Genomic DNA, 21,493 nt, shown 5'->3' with positions numbered 1-21,493 from the left:
AAGGAGTATGAAACTTGTATAAATGTAATGTTTAGGTTAACGAACATTGTTGCATACATTCTATAAAAAGTGTATTTATAAGTTTTTTAATATAATAGTTTTAACAAAGATTTTATAATTTTTCTTTCAATATACATAGTGACATAATACAAATCAGATATTCGATCCAGTTTAGCATAATAATCCGATTATTTGGCGCTCTACAAATTAACAAGCGAAACGCGAATGATAATAGCAATAGTCGAATCTCATTTCGACATTGAATCATACTATCACGTTTCCAAGCATATCGCGTATTATATCTCAAGTATACAATAATATCTATAAAAATTCAACATTACCTAAATTATATATTGTTTATTATATATATTTAAAAATGCATGTGCGTGTGTATGTATGTGTTTGCGCGTGTACACACACACACACATATTTTTATAATATTTAGGTCGCTATTCATATAATGATATGCGAGACAGAAAAAAACAATTTCTTTATATAAATGAACATTTTTAATTTAGTAGAAGAAATACTTGAGAACGATGTTGCATTGTTATACATTACAACAATTACAATTGACAAAGTAGGAATTATTCACGGTTTGTAGAGATATCATGTTCGTATCTTTTTATTTTATTATTTTTTATACGCTAATATGACGTATTTGCTGTTCGCGAAAGAAGAAAGGGCACAAATAGATATACTTTAACTAGCCGGACTCTTCTCGTGCTAAATGCAGATTATACGCGCTTAGAGAATTACTAAACTAAATATTGCTACAGACTAATTAGAACTCTGCTAGATTTTTACAAGGTAATTATAGTTTTAAGAAAACTCGCCTGCTAAATGAAAACTATTTTATAGTTTCACTCTGCGTTTTCTAACGTGTATTTTTAGATAAAAATTTGCAGGTGCGAGTATTCTTGCAGACTCACTTTCACATTCACATCACAAAATATACAAAATTCAGTTGTTTTAAACGTATATTGTCAACTATCAGCAGTATTCACATATTTAACGATTGTCAGGCCTTTTTTCACCATGGAATAGTCTCAAATAATCATTTTGTGACAATCAAAAAGATATTGCTAATTCTTCGAATTCAAGTATTGTACATATTTCATGGCACATCATTCTACATTTTCGGTTTTTCAATTCCATTTGTCATTTACGAAAATCAAACAATCAAAACCAAGAAATTTATCAACAGAAGACATAAAATTGAGATTGAAAAAATGAGGATCTAACAAACACATTAAAAAGCACTCGACTGCGGCTATTTCAAAGATCAATAGACTAGACACTTCTTATTAACGCCATTTTCAGTTGCACAGTGCCTGTCATTGATTTCGAGAGCGACCGGACTTGCTTAACGATACGCGATCCATCATCAGAGTTATAGCAACACGATCCATCATCTTCATGCGCAATGTAATTGTATATGTATTACATGCGGATTGTGCATACTCTTGACCCGACAACTCGTCGTAATAGACAGTGTAAACTCTCGCTGTAGTTTATCTAATGGGTGCAAACATATCACAATGCATTCGTAGATTTGTGAATTTAGACTCTACATTACCACGATCACAACATTATTGAAGCACTTTTTTTCATTCACAACGAATTCTTGAATTCACTCGTATTCACTTAGATACTAGTTTTATTAAATGATGCTCTGTCGAAGATTTGAATCTCACGTTAATTGAAAAATTCATGAAATTAGTTGATAGATGAAGGATATTTTCGTATAATCTTTTGGCACATTACAGAATTTGTATAACAAATCTTAACATTAGTTTATAAAGTCGTTCTTGTAAAATCTTTGAATATACCAAATTGAAAAATAGGAATATATAAAGTAACTCTACACCTCAGATTATCAATCAAAATGCATGGCTGCATAAGAAAAATATTCATTTTTATTTTCATCAATATAACAGAGTTAATAATTAAGATTAATAAATTATAACTTTCCATCATCAACCACACATTCATTACTAGAAAAATAGAAATCATCGGTCCCAAATAATACCGATCTTGTACGTTCAGATCGATAAAGTAGGAATCTTTGGCAGCGTATAATACATACAAGTTTCTTTTAAAAAATCTCCGACAGTAGCATTATACCAAAGAAAAGAAAGTTCCACTCACAAAGCAGATTCAACGTAGGCAGAAATAATATAATAGCATACATATACATGTATAAACAGATACTCCATCCGTAGCAAAGAGTCGTCGTCGTAGTGTTATATTAGTGTCGTTTTAAAAAGTGGTCGTCGTCATCGTGTAAAAAACGGTCGGGTAGGGTAACGATCAGGAGAGTGAAAAACAGAGAGGTTAGAGGGTATACACTACAAATCACTCGTCATAAGCTCTTAGACAGTGCTCTTGATCCAGAATCGGCAGAGCTTGACGTCCCCATGCTTGCTGCGCCTGTCGATGAGCTGCGGAACATGCGTTAACACAATAATTACACAATCGTCGTGCAACGCTGCAGTTTTTGTTGTTTCTTAAAATATTATTGTTTTTTTCTCTTAAATCTAGCAACGGCCCAGCGGACGACCTTTGCTTATATATGTATTTTTTTTATCTGCAAATGATGGATATTTTGATTGTCGTGCTTGAGATGACATGAGAGAAAAGAGAGAAACGCAGATGGATGATGCTCGTCAACAAAAATAAAGAAGAAAAAAGAAATAAAAATATGCGAGAGCAAGCATAGGCATATTTAGTTAAAACACTTAGGTCGTCGTTGTGTCGTAACTTTTGTAGGTGTGCGTGGATCGTTTGTGGCTGACCGTGCAGAACAGGATCATGCTGGAGATGAGTCCGAACAGCTGCAAGAATCCAATTGTCAAACCGATTGCTCCAATTATATGAAGATTCTGCATCAGTTCCATTTGAATTGCTGATATGCAACCGTTGTCGTAGAATTTATTCAGATTTATATCTCCTTCATATTGTCGGCCGCAGTAACGCATTGGTTGTTTGCAACAAGAATCAGGTACCCAACTGTGGTCACGCCAACTGTTAATGTGATACCAATCAGCAGGTGAATCAACTCCGCAACACTTGTACTGGAATATCAAGATGGCATGGTCAGTTTAATCAAGGATCAAGATTTTACGTCGTAAAAAACTTTCTACTACAAAATTGTTCAACTCCTAACAAAGTCATAATTGAAACATTGTCGGTGAAACATTACAGCGAAAAAAACGTAAAAAAGTCTATAGTAAGACAGTGTGTAAAACACGTCGGACTATCTCGCTCAGTAAAAACTTTCTTCTCATTTAATATCAGCATTAGAGACGGCTGCAGTCGGTTTTCGTGACCGGACGATAAAATACGTTCGACCGTGGCTCGTGCGAGAAGGGTCTCTGAAGTAACTCGCAAGTGATAGCATCGGGAATCCCTCGTGCGCGCTAGTATAGGGATCCCGTTTCTGCCAAGTTGTTGGTTTTTTATTTTCATTGTTTTCGATCCACTGCGAGAGAGAACAATGGCATGTCAATATATACCGAGTGAAAGCTACGCGCGCGCGACCATATAGCTTTGGGCGTCTTGTTTTATATACCTGTATCTCAGCTGGTTCAGAACGTGTTGGAAGAAATGATGCATAAAAAAAGCAGACTGCGTTCATTTGATATATATATATATATACGTTAAATACTCACCTGCTTTTGTATGACAGTCCACATGTTCGAGAAGGTACCGGTCTCCATCGCCTCCGTGTCATTATAGTGATTTACTATTCCGTTTCCAAGTTGGAACCTTATCGTCTTGGTTATACTCTCATTGAAAATAAATGCCAGCGCGCCAATCATGAACTCCGACATGAATAGTATTATCACCAGCCCGAAATACTATAAAATCATAAAATTAATAAATAAACCTGTTCATTGTATCTATCGAACGCATGAGAAGGAAACGTACCATAACGAGGAGACACCGCGATTGGAACCAAGCGCCGCAGCAACCAAAGAAAGCCACGACAAAGGTCAGTGCGCCAACTGACAACACCAATACGTCCAACGACACGTATTCACTGACATCTGGTAAAAATGTCCCGTAAGACTGATAGTGAATGCGACTCAGTCGCATCCACAGTCCAGCACCCAGCATTCCACAGGCACACAACTGAAAAAACGGCACAGAATTCAGTTTCGCCTAGTGTCTTCAACGGAAACTAAGTCGACTTTTCTTTTGACCATAAAATATTGGCGATGAAAACGAAACATCGTAGCTTTCTAGTTCTGTAATAAGTTGCATTTGCGGTTTGCTCATTTTTGAAATGAATAAACCGCGACCGTGAAAACCACAAGCAGAAAATCGTACGTTTTATATTCACAAACTTGGTGCCGCAATTTATTAAATAAATTGAAGCGACACATCTTTCAATCGAATATCACGCAAGAAATAAAACGACGGACATTATTGAAAGCTGGTTGAGCGATTTCACGCAAATGTCTGCACCGCAATCACTAAGCAACGAGCCGGAACGAAAGTTAATTTCGTTGTCAATAAACGTGACTACTTACGACACTTTTTCCAGCGCATCCGCTCGGGCGAAATGATTGATCTAAGGTGGGTATCATGCATTACCACTTAAGATTCGTTAATTATCTGAGGAAAGTTCAAAAGCCATAGCGCGATTAAATCTACACTTATATGGCAAACGAAAGCACAAGCGAAATCGACCTGTCATTGCTAATTACAGTTACAGGTGATAATGATTCTTTCAGTAATAAAAGGTCACGCACTTAACGATCGTAATGGACATCGTCGATGATTGAAACACGGGTACAATTGACTGCAAACGAAGTGATTGTACCGAGAATAATTTTGCCATAAAATAGCAAGAGGAATAACTATGTGCGCGACTCTTGTCTACAATTTAAATGCATTACATTGTGAAAAGTTTCCTGCCACTTTTAGTCATATACGTTATAATTTGTTACCAATTCATGTCGATTCTCGCTCTGCGGCTATTATCGTAAGAATGCAAAACGTATAATTGAAACAGAGTGACTAGGAAAAGATGCAATGATCTTTGCAATTGGCGCGTGTCTATATACGGTAGGAGAACTTTTCATTTTTTTCGCTTGTTATGAATTTTATTTGGAGTCCTCGGTGGTTACGCTAACTTTTCCCAATATTTTCAAAACCTACGCGGTATACATAAGTTTAATTTTCCAGTGGCACCAATTCAAGCATCTAATTATAGCAGATTGCGTCACACAAATGCACTAGCCATCAAACCGTATAGCCTAACTGAAATCTATCTAGGCTAGGATCGAGTATACGATAGCCCTCCAGGGTGTTTTCCGGCTAATGAGATCACCTGCTGCGGTAAATTGGGCTGGGAGTGACCGTTTTCAGAATTGGATTTTTGGAGCTTCGCCTTATAGCAGAGTTTCGAAGTATTTCATTTCTTGAAATAACTTTATAAAGTAGGCTTATCATAAACAAACGTATTTCTTGTTCTTATCACCTAACAGTAAAGTTTTTAGACCACGTAAAACACAATGGGTAAGCAAGCTGATTACTGAGTTGGTACATTATTAATTAATATAGAACAATGCCTGCATAGCTTCAAAAATCTTGCGCCGATCTGATAATTCAAGTGCACGCAACTTTCGGATCATCAAAGGAAAAAAAATTGCATAAAACATTTACATCTCTTTCTCAGCTACCTTATTGCTTTGTACAAGCCATAAATATAACATTGATACAACAAAAGAACTCAATTTGTATTCTCTCTCTTCGGAATGATCGTTCTGTTCATAAAATAAATGGCCCTCGTTACCATAACTCATTAAATTTTGACATGGCAAAAGGCTACCGTTTTCCATACACGAAAAGCCCGCAATAGCCAGTGATAAATCAAGTCGTGGCACGCGCTGCAAATCATCAATCTTTTTAGCCGATCATCGCACTTTCCCTAACACGGCATTACCGCAATTTCTACGACTTCAATTTCCCGGCATTCAAATGCTCGCGCTCGCGCGATATTATCCTTAACGGCGCGCATCGATGTCGAGTCTCGCGTCTTAGCGTATACATACGGGGAAAGCCGCATGATTGAAACGCGCGTGAAAGATTTTCTATCGAAGAGAAAGAGAGAGAGAAAAAGAGATAATGAGATGGTCCATTTTTATAATGATTAGGATGATATTTTTCGAGGTTACGCGGGGAATCGATGATGTATTTTGGTCACGTGAATGTGAATGAATATCAATTTAAATGGACTTTGACATGAACGGATAAATGACTTTTTTTAAGTCTTGGGTGCAGTCGAATGTTACGCCAATTGTATCGAATATGTTTTATGATCTTGATAAATCCATTTAACTTGATTTGAAGTGCAGTAACTCGTCGACCAGACGATGACATTGTATTAAATAAAAGAAAGTTTTTTCTATTAATTTAACAAGCCGTAAAAGCCGTAATTTTGTTCGGTCGTTTACTGCAGTAATTGAAGCTTCTAATTAATGTGCAGTCCAATTCTAATTAAACAACGGTAGTCTAAATGTCTCTTGATCTTAAATAGTAAAAAGTGCAGTATTCGTGATTTAAGGGCATTGATCCGATCGCATTAAATTAAATTACTCATTAGTGAATCAATATAATACCTGGTTCATTAAAAATGCATTCAAGTGTTGTACAAAAGTTTCGATGCAACAATCCATTTCGACGGGACTGCTGTATTTTAAAAGCTATCGCTGACACGGAGCCTTCAAATAATTTCTGTTAAAAAAACTTGCAGAAAAACAATAATTTAAAAATATAGCCTCACTACACAATGAGTTCTTCAAAAATTCCGCTAACTGTTCCGGCTTCGTCCCCCCCTCTCTTTCTCTTTCTTTCTCTCTGGATCAATCAAACGAGAAGAAAGAATCCAGTCTGCGTCTGCTGAGTAAGTGTATAGCGTAAAACGTAGCTTTACCGTGCCACGTGTACATTTCGACTCCGTTGAATAATAAGTAGCAACAGCTGTGTACGAAGATCTGTATTCTCTTACGACATACCGCATCATCGCTTTAATTAAATTTGGGCCGCGCCTCGGAAAAAGCCGAAGGAGTGTCGCGCGGCAGCAACGTGTACTGATCCAATTGAAAAGAGAGGCTCGTTCGTTGATTTACACCTGTTGCAGAGCTGTGCTAATTCTCGCCAGCTGCAAGCTAAATATAATCGATTGGAAAGTACAAACTCGTTGCGTAACAATCGTTTTTCTCTTCTATTTGAAGAAAAAAAATTAGGTTGTTAAAGAAAAAATTAGGTTTACAGGGTCGATTCGAAAATGAGGGATTAAGGACGAATTAGAAAAGCATCGAACCACGGACCTGAAAAACGTCACTTTATCCTCGCGCGCGAAAGTGCCTCACGCTAGAAACAGAGCCTTTCGATTGCGCGCGAAGCTAAAAGGCAAGCAGCCACGTTTCGACGGGTTCAACCTAGTTTTCTACCTAGCTTCTCTCTGCTTAAGGCTCGGAAAATACATGATTTTCGACGCTTCGAATAAACTCAAATCCGTGTTCATTCTCTAACCGCAGGGGCAATTCTATTAAAAAAAAACACATTTATGACCAATTTACCAAATTATTTTCGATTCTTAAATGCGCAACTACGTATACCGTTTGCGCTCACTATAAATCCTGTACGTAACACAGCACAGCGAGACAGACGTAACAACACAGCCGGCGAAACGTCTCAATTTTTATCGCTTCGCCGACTAAAGATTTTTTCAACACGGCAATTTTATCCCTCAATCTCTCCTTCGACTCACGAAACACATGTAACCCTTTCTACATACGGAGAGACCCTCGGCGTAATTGAACGCGCTCGCTACTTTCACGCGCGCGCATAAATATCGGCGAGTGAGAGAGAGGGAGAAGAGATGCGCGATTAGCGGAAAAAGGCTGATGAGAATTTAGAGGATATGTCTGACTGTATATAACGTAACGGTGCAGCTAACCCGCGCACGCTACTCTCGCATTACTACTGCTCCTATTTTATTTATTTTTCGCAATTAGCCCGCTTTTCCGCAGCATTGACCTTGAAATTGCCGCGGTGCGTACCGATCAACGGCTGTTTTATTTTTTTTTCATCTGTTGGCTCTGCGGTAGGTTTTACGAATGCATTCGTCATCTTTTTATTCGCTTGTATACTTACAGAAGCGAATGAACTTTTTGATTAACGAGCATCGTTGTGTAAGTCCTTCACATTTTATTTATTGAATGATGCCAATCGGGTGTGTGCATCAATTAACTTGATTGCATGGCATTTGCTGCAGCAAAGAAGGATAATGCTGCTTGGCTATTATTATAGAATGATTAGAAAGTATCGTAAAAAAACGTATTGGCTGTTAAAGTTATGCAAGCTTTCACTCAATATAATTTATTAATGTTGCCATAATGGCATCGGCGACTGTATAGTTCGCGAGCTGTGCTATTAATGCTTAGACGTTTCCATGAAATTGCATCGAGCAAATTAAATGAAGCAATGCCAAGTAAAAAGTTAAGATCACTGACAATTCATTATTTCAATGAATTCATGGAGCAATCTCATCCTGGAGGATCATAATTGCAATCTCCGAGCAGAGATGGAAACGACTATTGGAACGAAAAGCAGGCGCGCGAGCGCAATCCTTTAAAAGTCATCTAGTATTCGCGTGACACGCTGGCGAGATAGGGAATAATTCATTGTGCAAAAGCCTACTGACCCAAATGAGGACATTGAGTGAGCAGAAGACGTGCCTGATGCACGTGTAGCCAGTTCGACCCATCCTTCTGCGACTGCACTGTGCTGCACTTGTCCAAGCTGATCGAGCTCGTTTTTATCTGAAATTCAGAATAGACGCTTTTTAGTTATTTTTAAATCTCAATTAAACGATTTTTCGTGAAATGAAGCGTTGACGAAATTATTTTTCTAAAAACTTCTGTGATATAAGAGAGAAATTGATTGCTATTAAACTTTGATCAATCGCAGTATGATATTTAGATAACATTCAGTATATGCAAATCAAGCACTAATACACCATGATTCGTCTTATGATACAACACTGATTTCGAAATTACGAGATATCGTTTGTTTATTGATCATCGCGGTGATACGATTTGTCAAATGAATATTTGCCTAGACTTTGTCGACCGAACTTAAACTTGAATTTCTGGTTTCTCTCACTGCGAGATGCAAGCGTATGTGACCCAAAGGTGTTACGAAATAATAAGAAAATTACAATAATGATTGCCGATTTACGTTGATTGTGTTACTCCATTAGAGTAAACTACGTGCAAGCGAAATAAGACGTTTTTCAATCTGATGTAACGGTTAGCCTCAGTTTATACCAAGTGCCGTGGCAATTATATCGAGGAACTCCATCGATCGCAAGATGTAAATAATCCGTTATAATCCACGAATTCTGTGAGCTGTAAAGGAAACTGCGATTTTTTCAAAAAAAAAGGTTACAAATAAAAAGTAATTGAAATTCAAGCTTTGATTTTAATCAAGGATGTATTAATCGTAAAAATATATAAACCATTTATTCAAACATAATTGCATTGAGTAAGCAAACAAAAAATTTTCAACGGAATGTATATGACTACGATGAATTTTTTTTTTTTTAGAAAGTTGCAAAGTAACTCGAGCAATATATATATAAAAATACACCGCGCAGTGAAAGTGTATACCAAGACGTTCGACTGGGCTTAACAACCGCACCTGCGTCAAATAAATTAACATCAATGTTAAATATATGTTTGCATCAATGTGTCGAAAAGGGCCCGAAAATTTCTACTGTCAACCCAGCCCACACGCCAGTGCTGTTGTCTGTTTTTCGTGTGTGCAGTAGCAGTAGCGTAGTGATGAGCGCAGGAAGCGCTTCATCAGGCGCGTAAGTGCGGGAATTAGCGTTTTTAATTAGCGTGAAAAACAAGCGTCGGCTTAACTGGTCTAATTTACGATGCAACGACCGTATTTCTTTCGCCTACGTGTGACCCTCAAAAAATTTCTATGTGTTCGAAGAAAGTCAAGACTTTGTTTTTAGGTTGATTGTTCCTTAACCTGATTATATATTTGACCGAAGAATATTAATTCAGGGGTTCTTTCTGATCTTATCGTGCGAGAAGAGAAACTGTTGAATTTAAAATGCTGTAATGTCACTGTCGCGTCGGGTTTTATAGCAATTTTATGAATAATGTGATACGAAACTTGATCGATTCGGTCAATCGTAAAAACTTGTTTCATAAAATGATTTCTTTTAAACAATTTTTTTTCAACCGGTTAACTCGTAACACTTTAAAAGTCGATTGATAAAAATTAAAATATTTGCCAAGTTGATTCGAGACCAAGGATATTATTTAAATGTATTTTTATATGAAATTATTGACACTTATAAAAAATCTGTAAGGACAAGTGTTTCTTTTTCGTTTCTTTGCGTAATAAAATCCAAACCGAAAAAAATATTTGTTTGTAAAATAAAGAGTAAATATAGCGCTTGACGAGTACCAGACCGAATGCATGCTACATAAGAGTATAGCAATATCCTAATAGTATTTTTCTACTCTTAAAGAATCTTGAGAGGAAATATAGCTTTTTTGTAATAATTTAGTAATGTAATGTATTTATAAATTATGTACTCATAAACGCAAGAAAAAGTGAATGTCTCGTCGAATGCCCGTAAAAGTCAATCGATTATATGCCGTAATGACTAACTTTTACAAAAATTTGCCTCTAATAAAATGTAGTTTTACGAACAGCGCTTAATTATATATAGAAAAAACGTTCACCCCCACGTAAAAACACGATAGCTTGAACAATCGACACTCTCAGAAGATAACAACGTCGTTATGCAACGTTTTACACACTTTTAGGTTTAAAAAGAAAGAAAGAAAAATATCTTACTCGACAAGCTAGTAGTGGTAGAACGGCAACAAGCAAAGCACAAAGTTTTACGTTGGCGCGCAACAACCAACCAATCAGCGACCATATAACACAAGAAAAGCAAGCATAGCACGGCACGTATTGCGGCTGGCTCGGCAGGAATTCCAAAAACGGAGCGACGACGCACCACTGCGCACTCCGCGCGGCGAGAAAGAAGCCGGTCGACTACTTTGCTATACGTCGAGGCCGATCGGTCCCGCTGCTAGTTTGTCCCTCTCCTCTCTTTCTCTCTCGCACCATCTCTTTCGCTGCTCTGCCTCGCTATACTTTTTTAACACGCGCGCGCCTTTGTACGCCCTGCTCTTACATCCCTCTGCGCTTTTGTGCGAGCGTTAATTAAATTCCGTGAGATGTCGCCGACAATTCACGAGGATATTAATTATTGAATCTAGGTGATTCCTAAAATTACTCCATTATCATCGTCATCTTATCTTTCTCGCTCGCTATTTCCCGCAGTCTGCTGCCGCGATACTTGTAGGTCCTCTAACGGGACATCAAAACGACAGTGTGTACGTGCTGTTTTCTTGACTCTTATGTATAGACTGGGTTTCCCTTTGAAGGGACGCTTCAAACATTTTTCCTTGCGTGCTTGTTTGCTTGGCGCTCAAACTTAAGTGTTGTTTCTTTTCTCACATGTTTAATCAAAGACCTTTTCTGGACGTTTCCGGTTCCTTTAGAACGCGATTATAAGGTCAGATGGACGAATTCACAGAGATGCTCAATTTTAGGCTTGCCGTTAATTGCTTAATTTAGATTTACTGTTACTGTTACTGTTTGACGAAATTCTTTTCGTTTTTTGCCTCGAATTGAATAAATTAATAATATGAATTGGAAGTAATTAATTAAGCTCTTCATTCATTAGCAGCATGAATAAATGCAATAAATCCAAAGAATAAAGTAAATATCCGATATCATCGTTTTTCTTCCTCGATTCGTGCCCAAATTATACATGCAGTCAGGAAAATGTTTATTTCGACTCAAGTGAAAACATTAATTTCCGGTCGCAGCAAGGAAAAACAATTACAAATCCACAACGGTTCATTATAAAGCCTGTACAATGCATCCCACGTTTGCCGAAAACATAAAAACAAGACATTCAAAAATGTAGAACAAGAGTATTCTTCCTCCTCTTCTCATTTTTTTTTAGAGCAGCGCTTGCGAATAGAACATAGAGAGGAAAAAGGTGACAAAAGACGCAAAAAAAATCCAGTGCTGCCAGCGAAAGTCTCGTTCTTTTGGGAATTCGTAAAGAAGTGCGACATTTCACGCCAGTACGGGAAAAAGACTGCTGAAAAACTTCTCTCTTCTGTGGAATAACCTACTTCTTTTTTTTATTTCAAAACTTGAGCGTCAACCCTTCCTGGTTTAAAGATGAATTACGAAACCGCGCGTTGACATTCAAGTAGCTACGAAGATCAACTGGCACACACGATGGTTGAATCGGATTTCAGCGTCTCTCTCTCTTTCTCTCTCTCTCTCTCTCTCTCTGGGGGAGTGGTAGCGCAACGACAACGACGACGCTACGCATAAAATCCCCTGTTTGCGTGCGTATCAGCATGTAGCACATGCTGATGAATTATTCTCGAGTTTTAGTGCGGAGAGCTGTTAAATAGCTGTTCTTCGAGGCGATCCGTCGAATACCAAATCATTTTCACTGTTTTCATTCTTTTATATATTTGCTTGGATTGCTTTTAGAATATTGCTTGTACGTTTCGCAATCGCATTTATATAAATGACGTATGCTGCATATTTCGTTGAAAGAAAAGTTTTCTTGGGAGTACTTTGGACAACTGAAAGCATTGAGGTTTCGCTTTAGAAAAACGTTATGTGTTCTGCGGCTTTCGTGATCTTTATGTTGAAAATGGTGTCTTGCACCGACGAACATAAAATAAAATATTTTAAATAAGCTAAAAGACAACTTTTTCGATATAGTCAACGTAAAAAAATAGAACGAAATTACTAAACCACCGTAATTATGCCATTCAGAAGTACTGCACCAATGGAGAGTATAATCGACTAGAAGCGGCTAGGCAATTCTCTCGTTTTTATTTATCATCGTTGATTCGTCTTATCGCGCCAAGTGTGCCTATGTGCAGTCTTATTCATGTTAATAGCCTGCCAAGACAAGGCGCGAATTCCTAATTATAAGGAACAACTTCTCCCGCGAATGTTTTACAAGGTCGTTGTTTTACACGGTGCGGATGGGTGTGGTACAGCGACGTGTCGGGTATTCAACGTAATAATCAATGAAGAATTTTTAGACTTCTGTAATAACGAGAAAACAGTAAGAAACGATCATTATAGGCTGCGAGCTACTCGACCCATACTGTACATCCCATTATACTTTCATGCTTCGTAAAACTCGCTCGCTTCGCTGCTTCAAATCGTTTTGCTTTTTTCATTTTACTTTTTTCTCCATCGTTCTCGAAAACTATTTCTCGATGCCTTTTCATACAACGTTACTTTCAGTAAAAAATTATCCGACGGTTACATTGATTTCGCGCGAGGCAGTGCATACTCCCTTGTGGGTTTTTGTGCCATTATGAATCTGGCAAGCTTAACGCGGTGTCTCGTCCCTTTTAACTGTAAACAGCGTTCGCTGGAATTTCAATTGTGACTTGGCGTCTCTGGAATAAGAATGGGCATTGAGGAGCCAACGAGAGAGGGAGAGAAAAGAGGCGCGCGAGAGAGGAATGAGGCGTAAAAAGCGCAACGCGGAATTGACGCTAGCTCGACAATGTTGTGAGGTATGATATTTTACTGCTCAATTTAGATGTGTTTCTTCGTAGCTTTCTAAGAATCAGTTCTCATCTCGATCTTGATAAATTGTTGATCATCGCCATACAAAAACTGTATCTTGTTCAAAAGCCAAGTCGACGGTATAATTTGCTCGTCAAATTGGTGCACACCAAGCGATCGAAAAGGAATGTTTAATGAGCTTTAATTAACCAAATATATCTCCCAGAAATTCTCTAATCCATTTTTTTCAATGTTACATCTACAATGGTAAAATTGTATTTCAGAGCATAATAATATAATTAGAGTACATACACACACTTGAGCAAGGCAAAACTTTCTCGATTACAATCATCGAGTGAAACAAGGGCAAAGTGTATTATAGGTGTGGACAAAGCCCAGGCGAGTTCAAGTACAGTTAGTCGATAGATTAGATAAGGGTTACAAGCTAGGCATATGTATAGGTGCACCGTTAATTATAAAACCACGCTGGTGACGGTCACTTTGAAAAACACTGAAATTACAACCACCGAAAATCTGGAAGAAGTGAAAACAAAATTCTTTTGCGCTTTACAGTCGAGACGAACTCTGAGCGACTAATGAATGCTGAAAAGAGAAAGAGAGAGAGAGGTGTTGAGGGGGCGCGCTTATAAAACGGTGGCCCCCCTCGACTTCCTGTCAATTGCGGACAATTTGCAATCATCTATGATCCCCACACGCGCGCGCGCGCGCGCGCGACTACGACTACTATGGCGACGGCGGCGGCGGCGGCCTCCTCTACTCGTGTGCCTGCGCTCTACTATAATGTGAATGCCATTGCTTCTGTTACTACTGCCGAGATACAGATTAAGGGCTGCAATCGTTACAGGTTTTTCTCTTTATTGCTGCCGGAAGGCTGTTATAGACTCTTATTTTGGTTCTATGTAGAAGCTTGCAAATGTAATTTGAGTTTCAGTTCTTACGTCGAACAAATCTTCTACGTATACATTTTTATTACTGATGAAGTAACAGTGGCTACTTAATGAAGCTACTTAATAAACATTGAAAATTACTCAGGTTGATAAAATATGAAAATAACTAATGGCAAATCTTGACGTTATCGTCTTGAAACAATTAACTTGTAAGCGTAATTGATAGCAAGAATTAAACTTTCTATCAGCTGAACTGTCAATCAAATGACAAATAGATTTTAAAAAAAGTAGATGACGTGTTTGTAATATTGAACTTTCATTTATTTCCAATTTTCGAGTGAGACGAGTTTACTTGACAAAGACTAACTCCACTTAATTTTAAAACGGCCTCGAGGTTCTCTCACACATCACGGCAGACTGCAGGCGGCTGTTGGCAACGCGTCGACGAGATCCGCGTCTGGATTCTCATGTGGGTGTTGAGTCTCTGTTGCATTTGACCGATGATGAATTGAACTTATTTTTTCAGGTCGAGGTGTGCGATTACCTACTGATTTAGTATGCGAAAATGAAATGGTTTATTTTGAGGTGAAAGCGAAATATCCCATTACTTTGAAGCGAATTTTGTATTTGGAAACGGCAACTCCGGAAATTCATACTTTCATGGCCATTATAAATTCGTGGAAAGCGTTGCGAATGAGTTGCGTTATGAATAACGAGATTATGCATTCATTCTATTTGAATAACTTATTTTTTTTAGTTATTTTTTATTACGACTGAGGAAGTCTGCAACGAAAAACAAGCCATTATATTAGCAAAATAATGCGAAAATTTGTTAATGGTCGCAACAGCGCAAATCAAAGACCACCTAATGTCTGTATATTCACGTAGACTTTCTCGCGAAACCCATGCAAAACGGCCTAAAAAGAAATCGGTCGTCGTTGCCACGCAAAGGCAATAAAATTAGCCGCGCTAACACAACCGCATTTGCGTAGAACCACGCAAAACCAGCAAAAAGAGAGAATTTCCGCGTATAAACGTACGTAGGTTACGAGTCCGAACAAAAGAGCATACCGCTTTGAACCTCTCCGCGGCAACGGTCCATATCGAGCGTGCGCGCGTTTTCAACTTCCCACATGACGTAATATATCAAAAGAGTGAGAAACTTGGATGCATTCACTTGTCCGATGATGGCTTTTTTTCCAGCGCGCTGCTGCGGATAAAAGCGTTATACGCCGGAGGAGGAGAAAACTGCTGTTGGAGAGGTTTAATTCTATGGTGCTGTGCTCCCTGCGCTCATGTATGTTTATTATGTCGGCTGAATGAACGGATTGTTTTATTGTGAAGCTACGTGGAAGTGATCGAGTTTGCGAACGCCTGCAATTTGCTGCGTGTAAAAATAATTAATTGTTTGTCCAATGGGACCGTCCGCGTGGCGATTAAATCTGGAATCTTTACAGTTGGAAAACCCTAGTTCGAAGCATCTTCGAGCGCTCAGGAAGAAACGCTGTCATTATTCACAGCTAATTGACCCGCAATTCTTGAATGACGCAATGCCAAACAAACTAAAGAAACAAATCTCATAAAGCGATTCTGCAGACACACAGAGTGCCAATTAAAGCTTAGCGACCGAAAATGGGTGTGTGAGAAAGATCGCAGCCGGAGAGGAAGCAATCCAACCCATTGTCTACTACAGGAGAGGGAGAGAGAGAGAGAAAGGTCGCGGTGATAGCCAGCGAGCCGTGGCTGCTTCGCGATTGCACGGGAATCGATTAAAGCACCTGCTCTGTCGCCTTCCCTTCTCTTTCTTCGAGTTGTGACGCAATGCTGCGCTGAAACGCACCCACACGCGTTTTCTTTCTTTTTTCTCGTTGCTGTTGTTATGAGATGATTGAAATGATGAACATGATGATTGGGAAAGTTCGCGTGTGTAAATATCTCAGAGAGATAAATTCGATTGCACTTTCATTGTTGCGTGGGTCGAGGTCGTAAGTTTCGCAGGTAATAACTGAGCTTATACCAGTTGATTTGTTATTTGCCATATTTTCAGTAGAATTGTAGAAAAAAAAAAGTTGAGTTTGAAAATATTTACATACGTTAAATTATTTATTTTAGTATTTGACTTAATTTATTAGATATTTTGAAGTAGATATTCATATTTCTTGTAATCTAATGCATTATCACGCGAAACAACAATTTTATTCGAATTATATGATTGAGAAAATATAGATTCGTCCTATGAGGAACGTATTAAATATTATGTGCAGTTACGTCGAGTAAGATGTAGTTATGATACACGTAAAATCTGTTAGATTTTTTAGCAAAAAAACGAGGAAAAAGCTAATGGAGGTTCTTTCAACGATGGTGTCCCGATAATATAAGTTTGTAAAGTAAAATAAAATACAATCCTCGCTACATGCAAGCTACATCCAGCAGACAAAAAGAGAAAAAGGAAATGAGCGAAGTAAACAGCAGCTTCCGCGGACCAACGTCCCGTTCGTTGCGCAAGTAAACATAATTGAGAGGAATGCTGCAGTCGCTCATTGCGCAAGCGCTCGCAGAAAGTCCGCCGTCCGTGCGTGCGTCTCTGCACGCGTGAGCGAGATAATGAGCGATGAACCACTGGCTTGTGGAGCGTCTTGAATGGTGCGGGCAATAGAACAACGCGGCGGCAACCCACGGACTTGGCCACTGCTTGGCCGTGCCGCGGGCGATCGTTGCATTTGCATGCCTGACTGTATATCTAAGCTGCACGAAATAGTTTGGGGCCTGTCCATATTAAAACGTTTAATCGTGTAAACGACGCTGCCACTGCTGCTGGCTTTCGCTTATAGGTGCATTTTATCTTTGGAATCTCCTGAGTTGTTAAATAATGCTTAAACAGACTGAGGAATGTTACTGCGTCCGTAAATAATAAAGATAGAAAGCTGATTGTTTTCTGTGCTCGATAAATTGTCGAAATTCTTCGGAAGAAGTTAGTATTCTACGGGCAATCGAGCGCGATATATATATAAAATTGAAAAGAGCGTTTGCACCTACAAATCCATAAATCCTATTGCTCTGAAAAGACATAAATAGTGACGGCGACAGTTGCAGCAGGCTTAACGACTCTAACGTAACAATCAGTATTTCTGGTTTTCTCCTTTTTTCTCTCTCATTTCCGAACTAATTACAGTGCCACGCTCGCACAACTGCATTGTTTTCAGTACTGATTACGGATCCCACAAAAAAGCGCGATTGATCAACATTGCTGCTGCTGCATCGGCGCCGTCGCCCTAATTTTACAGCTACACCTTACCATGTATACTCATTAACGAGTAAAATACGCGGTGGACTCAATTTTTTCCTTACAGCTAATACGTTTCAAATTTCTGACCGTAATAACTTGGTACATTCGATCTCCCGACTTGCCCCTCGCGTAGCACTCCATACGCGTATCATTGAATAAAGCATGCTACGGCGCAACCAGAGCCTTCTATTCCCTCTATTCGTCCGCGTAAATTACACATCCAACGGTAGAAACGGCGAGCCAAGAGAAATTGCGCGCCAATGCACAGACTCCTGCGCCAAGCCGCCGACGCCTCGCAAGAAACAGAGAGAGAGAGAGAGAGAGAGAGAGAGAGAGAGAGAGAGAGAGAGAGAGAGAGAGAGAGAGAGAGAGAGAGAGAGAGAGAGAGAGAGAGAGAGAAAGGGCGCAGCAGCTTCAGCTTCTCGTTGAGAAGGGACTTGTGAGCCGTTTTCTTGGAATAACGAGTTTTGCGCGCAAGTTTCCTCTTCTTTTTCGTTTTTTTTTCAACAGGAAGGTCGAATTACGCGCTCGCGCAAGGTTTCACCTGTAAATTCGAGATTTTTATAAAAGGGGTTTCTCCTTTTGCAACTCTCTCTACGGGGCGTATCCGCGAACAACGCCAACCGCTGGCACGCGCATTACTCAATGTGCGTTCTTCTGCTCGCTTATTTGGCTTTTCTTTAACTACGTTTCCGTGTTGGTTTCTTAAATAATTTACTTTTTTTCCTACAGTTCGTAAATCGTTTTTTTGCAGAAAATCATAAAAAACAAACTATTTTTAGTTTGATTGAAGTTTGAAGGGAATTTCATTTCTAAAAACTTGCAAAAGAAAATGAAACGTACCGATGTATAATCAAACAGATCCTAGAAAAAAATCCACTAATAGCTAAAAAAAGAAAGCAAATAAACGTTTCCAGAAGCACGTTTGAAATCGAGAGCGCGAGCGGCAGCAAGCGTGAGAGGCCTCGGTAATAGTCTGGACGCACGTATTAATTCTTTTCGTCGGCATCTAAATCATCTCGTCAAGGCTAATGAGAGCTGCTGCCTCGTGCACGGGTTCGAATACACGTATGTATGCGAACCGAACCGACATGATATACCTTGGATTAAACTCGTCGTCCGTTCCCTATATAGTCAATCGTTTTCACGTGCACAGCATAATATACCTCTTGCACTTGCACCGCAGAGATTATGCGTATAACTAAAGTGCCTTTTGCCGCGAGGTTATCATTCAAATCGTTCACTCTTCAGTCAACTTCAAAGGAATATTGTTTGCCATTATTTTTTTAAGTACGTTCTTTCTTTCTTTTTTATTAACTATATACTCGACCTACATTCGTCTTCTTTGTTTGCTCTGCCTGATAATATTTATGATTTTTTAATCTCGAGACTTCAGATGAAAGTTTCTGATTCTCATCTAAACGAGTACTTTCAACGTGTTTACTGACTTGCCGATCGATCTTAAGAGATTTCTGTTCTCGTTGAAGTAACTTTCAAACAAAATTGTATTGTGTAAATAGTCATAACGGTCGGATAAGTAGTCTTTCCACGGGGGAACTCGCTCGCATCAAAACGAAAGTCAAGGATCGAAAAAACAAATCATTTGGTCAAATGACACTCCTAGCTTGCGGCTATTGAGGTATTGAGCCGTTTGAGCTTTCACATTGATCGCACGAACAATGGCGCATACTGAATGTACATGTGTGTGCAGCGCGCATCATCATCTCTGAACGCGCACATACAAAAGCCAAGCGAGCCAGAGAGAGAGAGAGAGAGAGAGAGAGAGAGAGAGAGAGAGAAAGAGAGAATCGTAGAAAGACATTAATATTTCACGAACGTTTATGCTCTCGATTAATCTTAAGCGAAGAAAGTGCAGCCACTAAGTGCTTGATTCACTGTTGCAGAGGGACCTAAAACTAATTGGATGAATGTGGCATTAGCATACGTATATTCGTGCGTAATTCGACTGAATCGTTTCTTTTTTTTCCGTGCTCGTGTCTTCGCTCCCAATTAAAGCCAGACACCGGTGCACTTGCACTTTCTTCCCTCACGTTTTGCATTAGTCGTGCAATTGGTTTATTAACCGGGGGATTCATCAGCGATAGACGTTCTCAAATTTCAAAGCCCCTCTTTCTCTCTCGCGCACCTGATTTTACGTAAGTGTAACGCGCTCCAATATTGTATTTCCAACAGAGAACTGCAACTTATCTAACGAGTAATAAGTTCGCGCATCTGCGGGAAACAGCGAGACGTAATATTTATCAGCCGCACAGAAGAGAAAGAGAGAGAGAGAGAGAGAGAGAGCGATCTAAATGTAGATAACTTTGTTTATTTTCAAAGAGTCGTAAGAAAACTTTCGTGCGCGCATCCGGAACACCAGCGCGACAATGTGCAAACCGTGTTTTTTCACTTTCGCGCGAAGTCAGCGAATAATTTTTCGAGAGCGCTTCCAAAAGTGAAATTCATTGGAACGCGTTCGATCGTTGGGGAGAATTCGCGACGAAGTTAAATTGTACGTAGCGGATTGCGTGACAAAATTAATTACCGCATCGCTCGCATTGGCATTGTCTGTCTCACTCTTTGCGGAAGTCTTGCATAAATCAGTCTTTCGCGTTGAAAATAAAACGAAAAAAGCTGCCTTCTTATCACTCGCAGTGCAACGGTTAGCATATACTTTCTAAAACGTTGGGCGCATCTTATCACTTATCACGGTTATCTGGCAATAGCAGGCTTTCGTCGCGCTAAACTCGTCATTATGCTCTCTGCGTCCTAGAAAATCGCGCGCGCGCAACGCGTCGGAGCCGGCTGAAGTGCCGCACGTGCGCGAAGAGATGAAAAAAAATTGAACGCCACTTTTACCGCGAGCGCTTTCTTGTTAAAAAGCTTAAACACTGTAATCCCCGCGCGCGCCTAACAATAGGGACCAAGATCGCACACACGAGCGGTATAATGTCACGTTAGACAGTTTTCGCTTTGCGTTTATCTCGTCGTCGCGTACAACTTCTTATCACTTGTAGGTCAGTGCAAAGTAGATGTTTACGACGTGACACTAAAAAGAAGCAAAAGAAAAGGGGAAATATTCAAACTCACCGCTTTCAAATGTAAAGCGCGGCGCGTGGGATAAAAGCCTCGAGCTTGAGAGCCTGTCAAATGGTCGCACTGTACTAAAAACGTTACACCGCCGTGCGCACGAGGTTCACTAGAGTCAGCGATATCGCGCGGACTGAATCAGCCGCACTCGCAAGCTTTACTCTCTGCGTTCACCGGTTTATCCGCAAGCGAGTATCGCGCCATCGAGTGACAACTTATCGTACTTATTTTAATATTGACTTTGTTGATATTTTTAAAAGACATCGTTACGTTTTCTCCGATCGGTGTAGACAATTTTGAAATCGTTTTTACTTTTTTTTCTTTCTGTTTATGTTTGACTTAAGACTGTTATTTATGTTTCACTGTTCCAATTAAATGAAAAGACGACGATTTCACCATAAAAAATTTGAAAATGCATTCGATATTGCGTTTTTTCTCTTCTCGTGAATATAAAAGAACAGGAAACAGCTACAGGCAGCGTTGAAAGGCGTGAGGCTTAAGACGGCTGTTTTCTTATTGTAGCATTTCA

At 39.3% G+C, this 21,493-nt stretch overlaps 1 protein-coding gene across 2 annotated transcripts; it reads right to left on the bottom strand.

The window, feature by feature from the left end:
- Positions 1–111: 111 nt before the first annotated feature.
- LOC131671719 (tetraspanin-9) lies at positions 112–21,094 on the bottom strand. 2 transcript variants are annotated; one of them, XM_058948365.1, is made up of 6 exons: positions 10,903–11,078; positions 8,723–8,840; positions 3,934–4,137; positions 3,675–3,863; positions 2,765–3,077; positions 112–2,444 (listed from the first exon to the last, which is right to left on the bottom strand). In XM_058948365.1, exons 2-6 carry the CDS (start codon positions 8,783–8,785, stop codon positions 2,359–2,361), a joined length of 855 nt encoding a protein of 284 aa, XP_058804348.1. In that variant the 5' UTR covers positions 8,786–8,840; positions 10,903–11,078; the 3' UTR covers positions 112–2,358. The 2 variants fall into 2 exon arrangements, with proteins under 2 accessions (XP_058804348.1, XP_058804347.1); XM_058948364.1 differs by lacking the exon at positions 10,903–11,078 and adding an exon at positions 20,965–21,094 and having other exon boundaries at positions 114–2,444.
- Positions 21,095–21,493: the final 399 nt, after the last annotated feature.

Source organism: Phymastichus coffea, unplaced genomic scaffold (genome assembly GCF_024137745.1).
Source record: "Phymastichus coffea isolate CEN01 unplaced genomic scaffold, Cenicafe_Pcof_1.1 PCOF00134, whole genome shotgun sequence".
In the NCBI taxonomy this organism is placed as follows: Eukaryota; Metazoa; Arthropoda; class Insecta; order Hymenoptera; family Eulophidae; genus Phymastichus; species Phymastichus coffea.
This window is presented reverse-complemented; position numbering and strand designations above follow the sequence as displayed.

Coding starts and splice junctions, on each gene's coding strand:
- LOC131671719 (XM_058948364.1), bottom strand. CDS start 8,785: ATGGGTCGAACTGGCTACACGTGCATCAGGCACGTCTTCTGCTCACTC. Junction 4,138..8,722: donor CACTCAATGTCCTCATTTGG/GTCAGTAGGCTT, acceptor CCGTTTTTTCAG/TTGTGTGCCTGTGGAATGCT. Junction 3,864..3,933: donor CGCGGTGTCTCCTCGTTATG/GTACGTTTCCTT, acceptor ATGATTTTATAG/TATTTCGGGCTGGTGATAAT.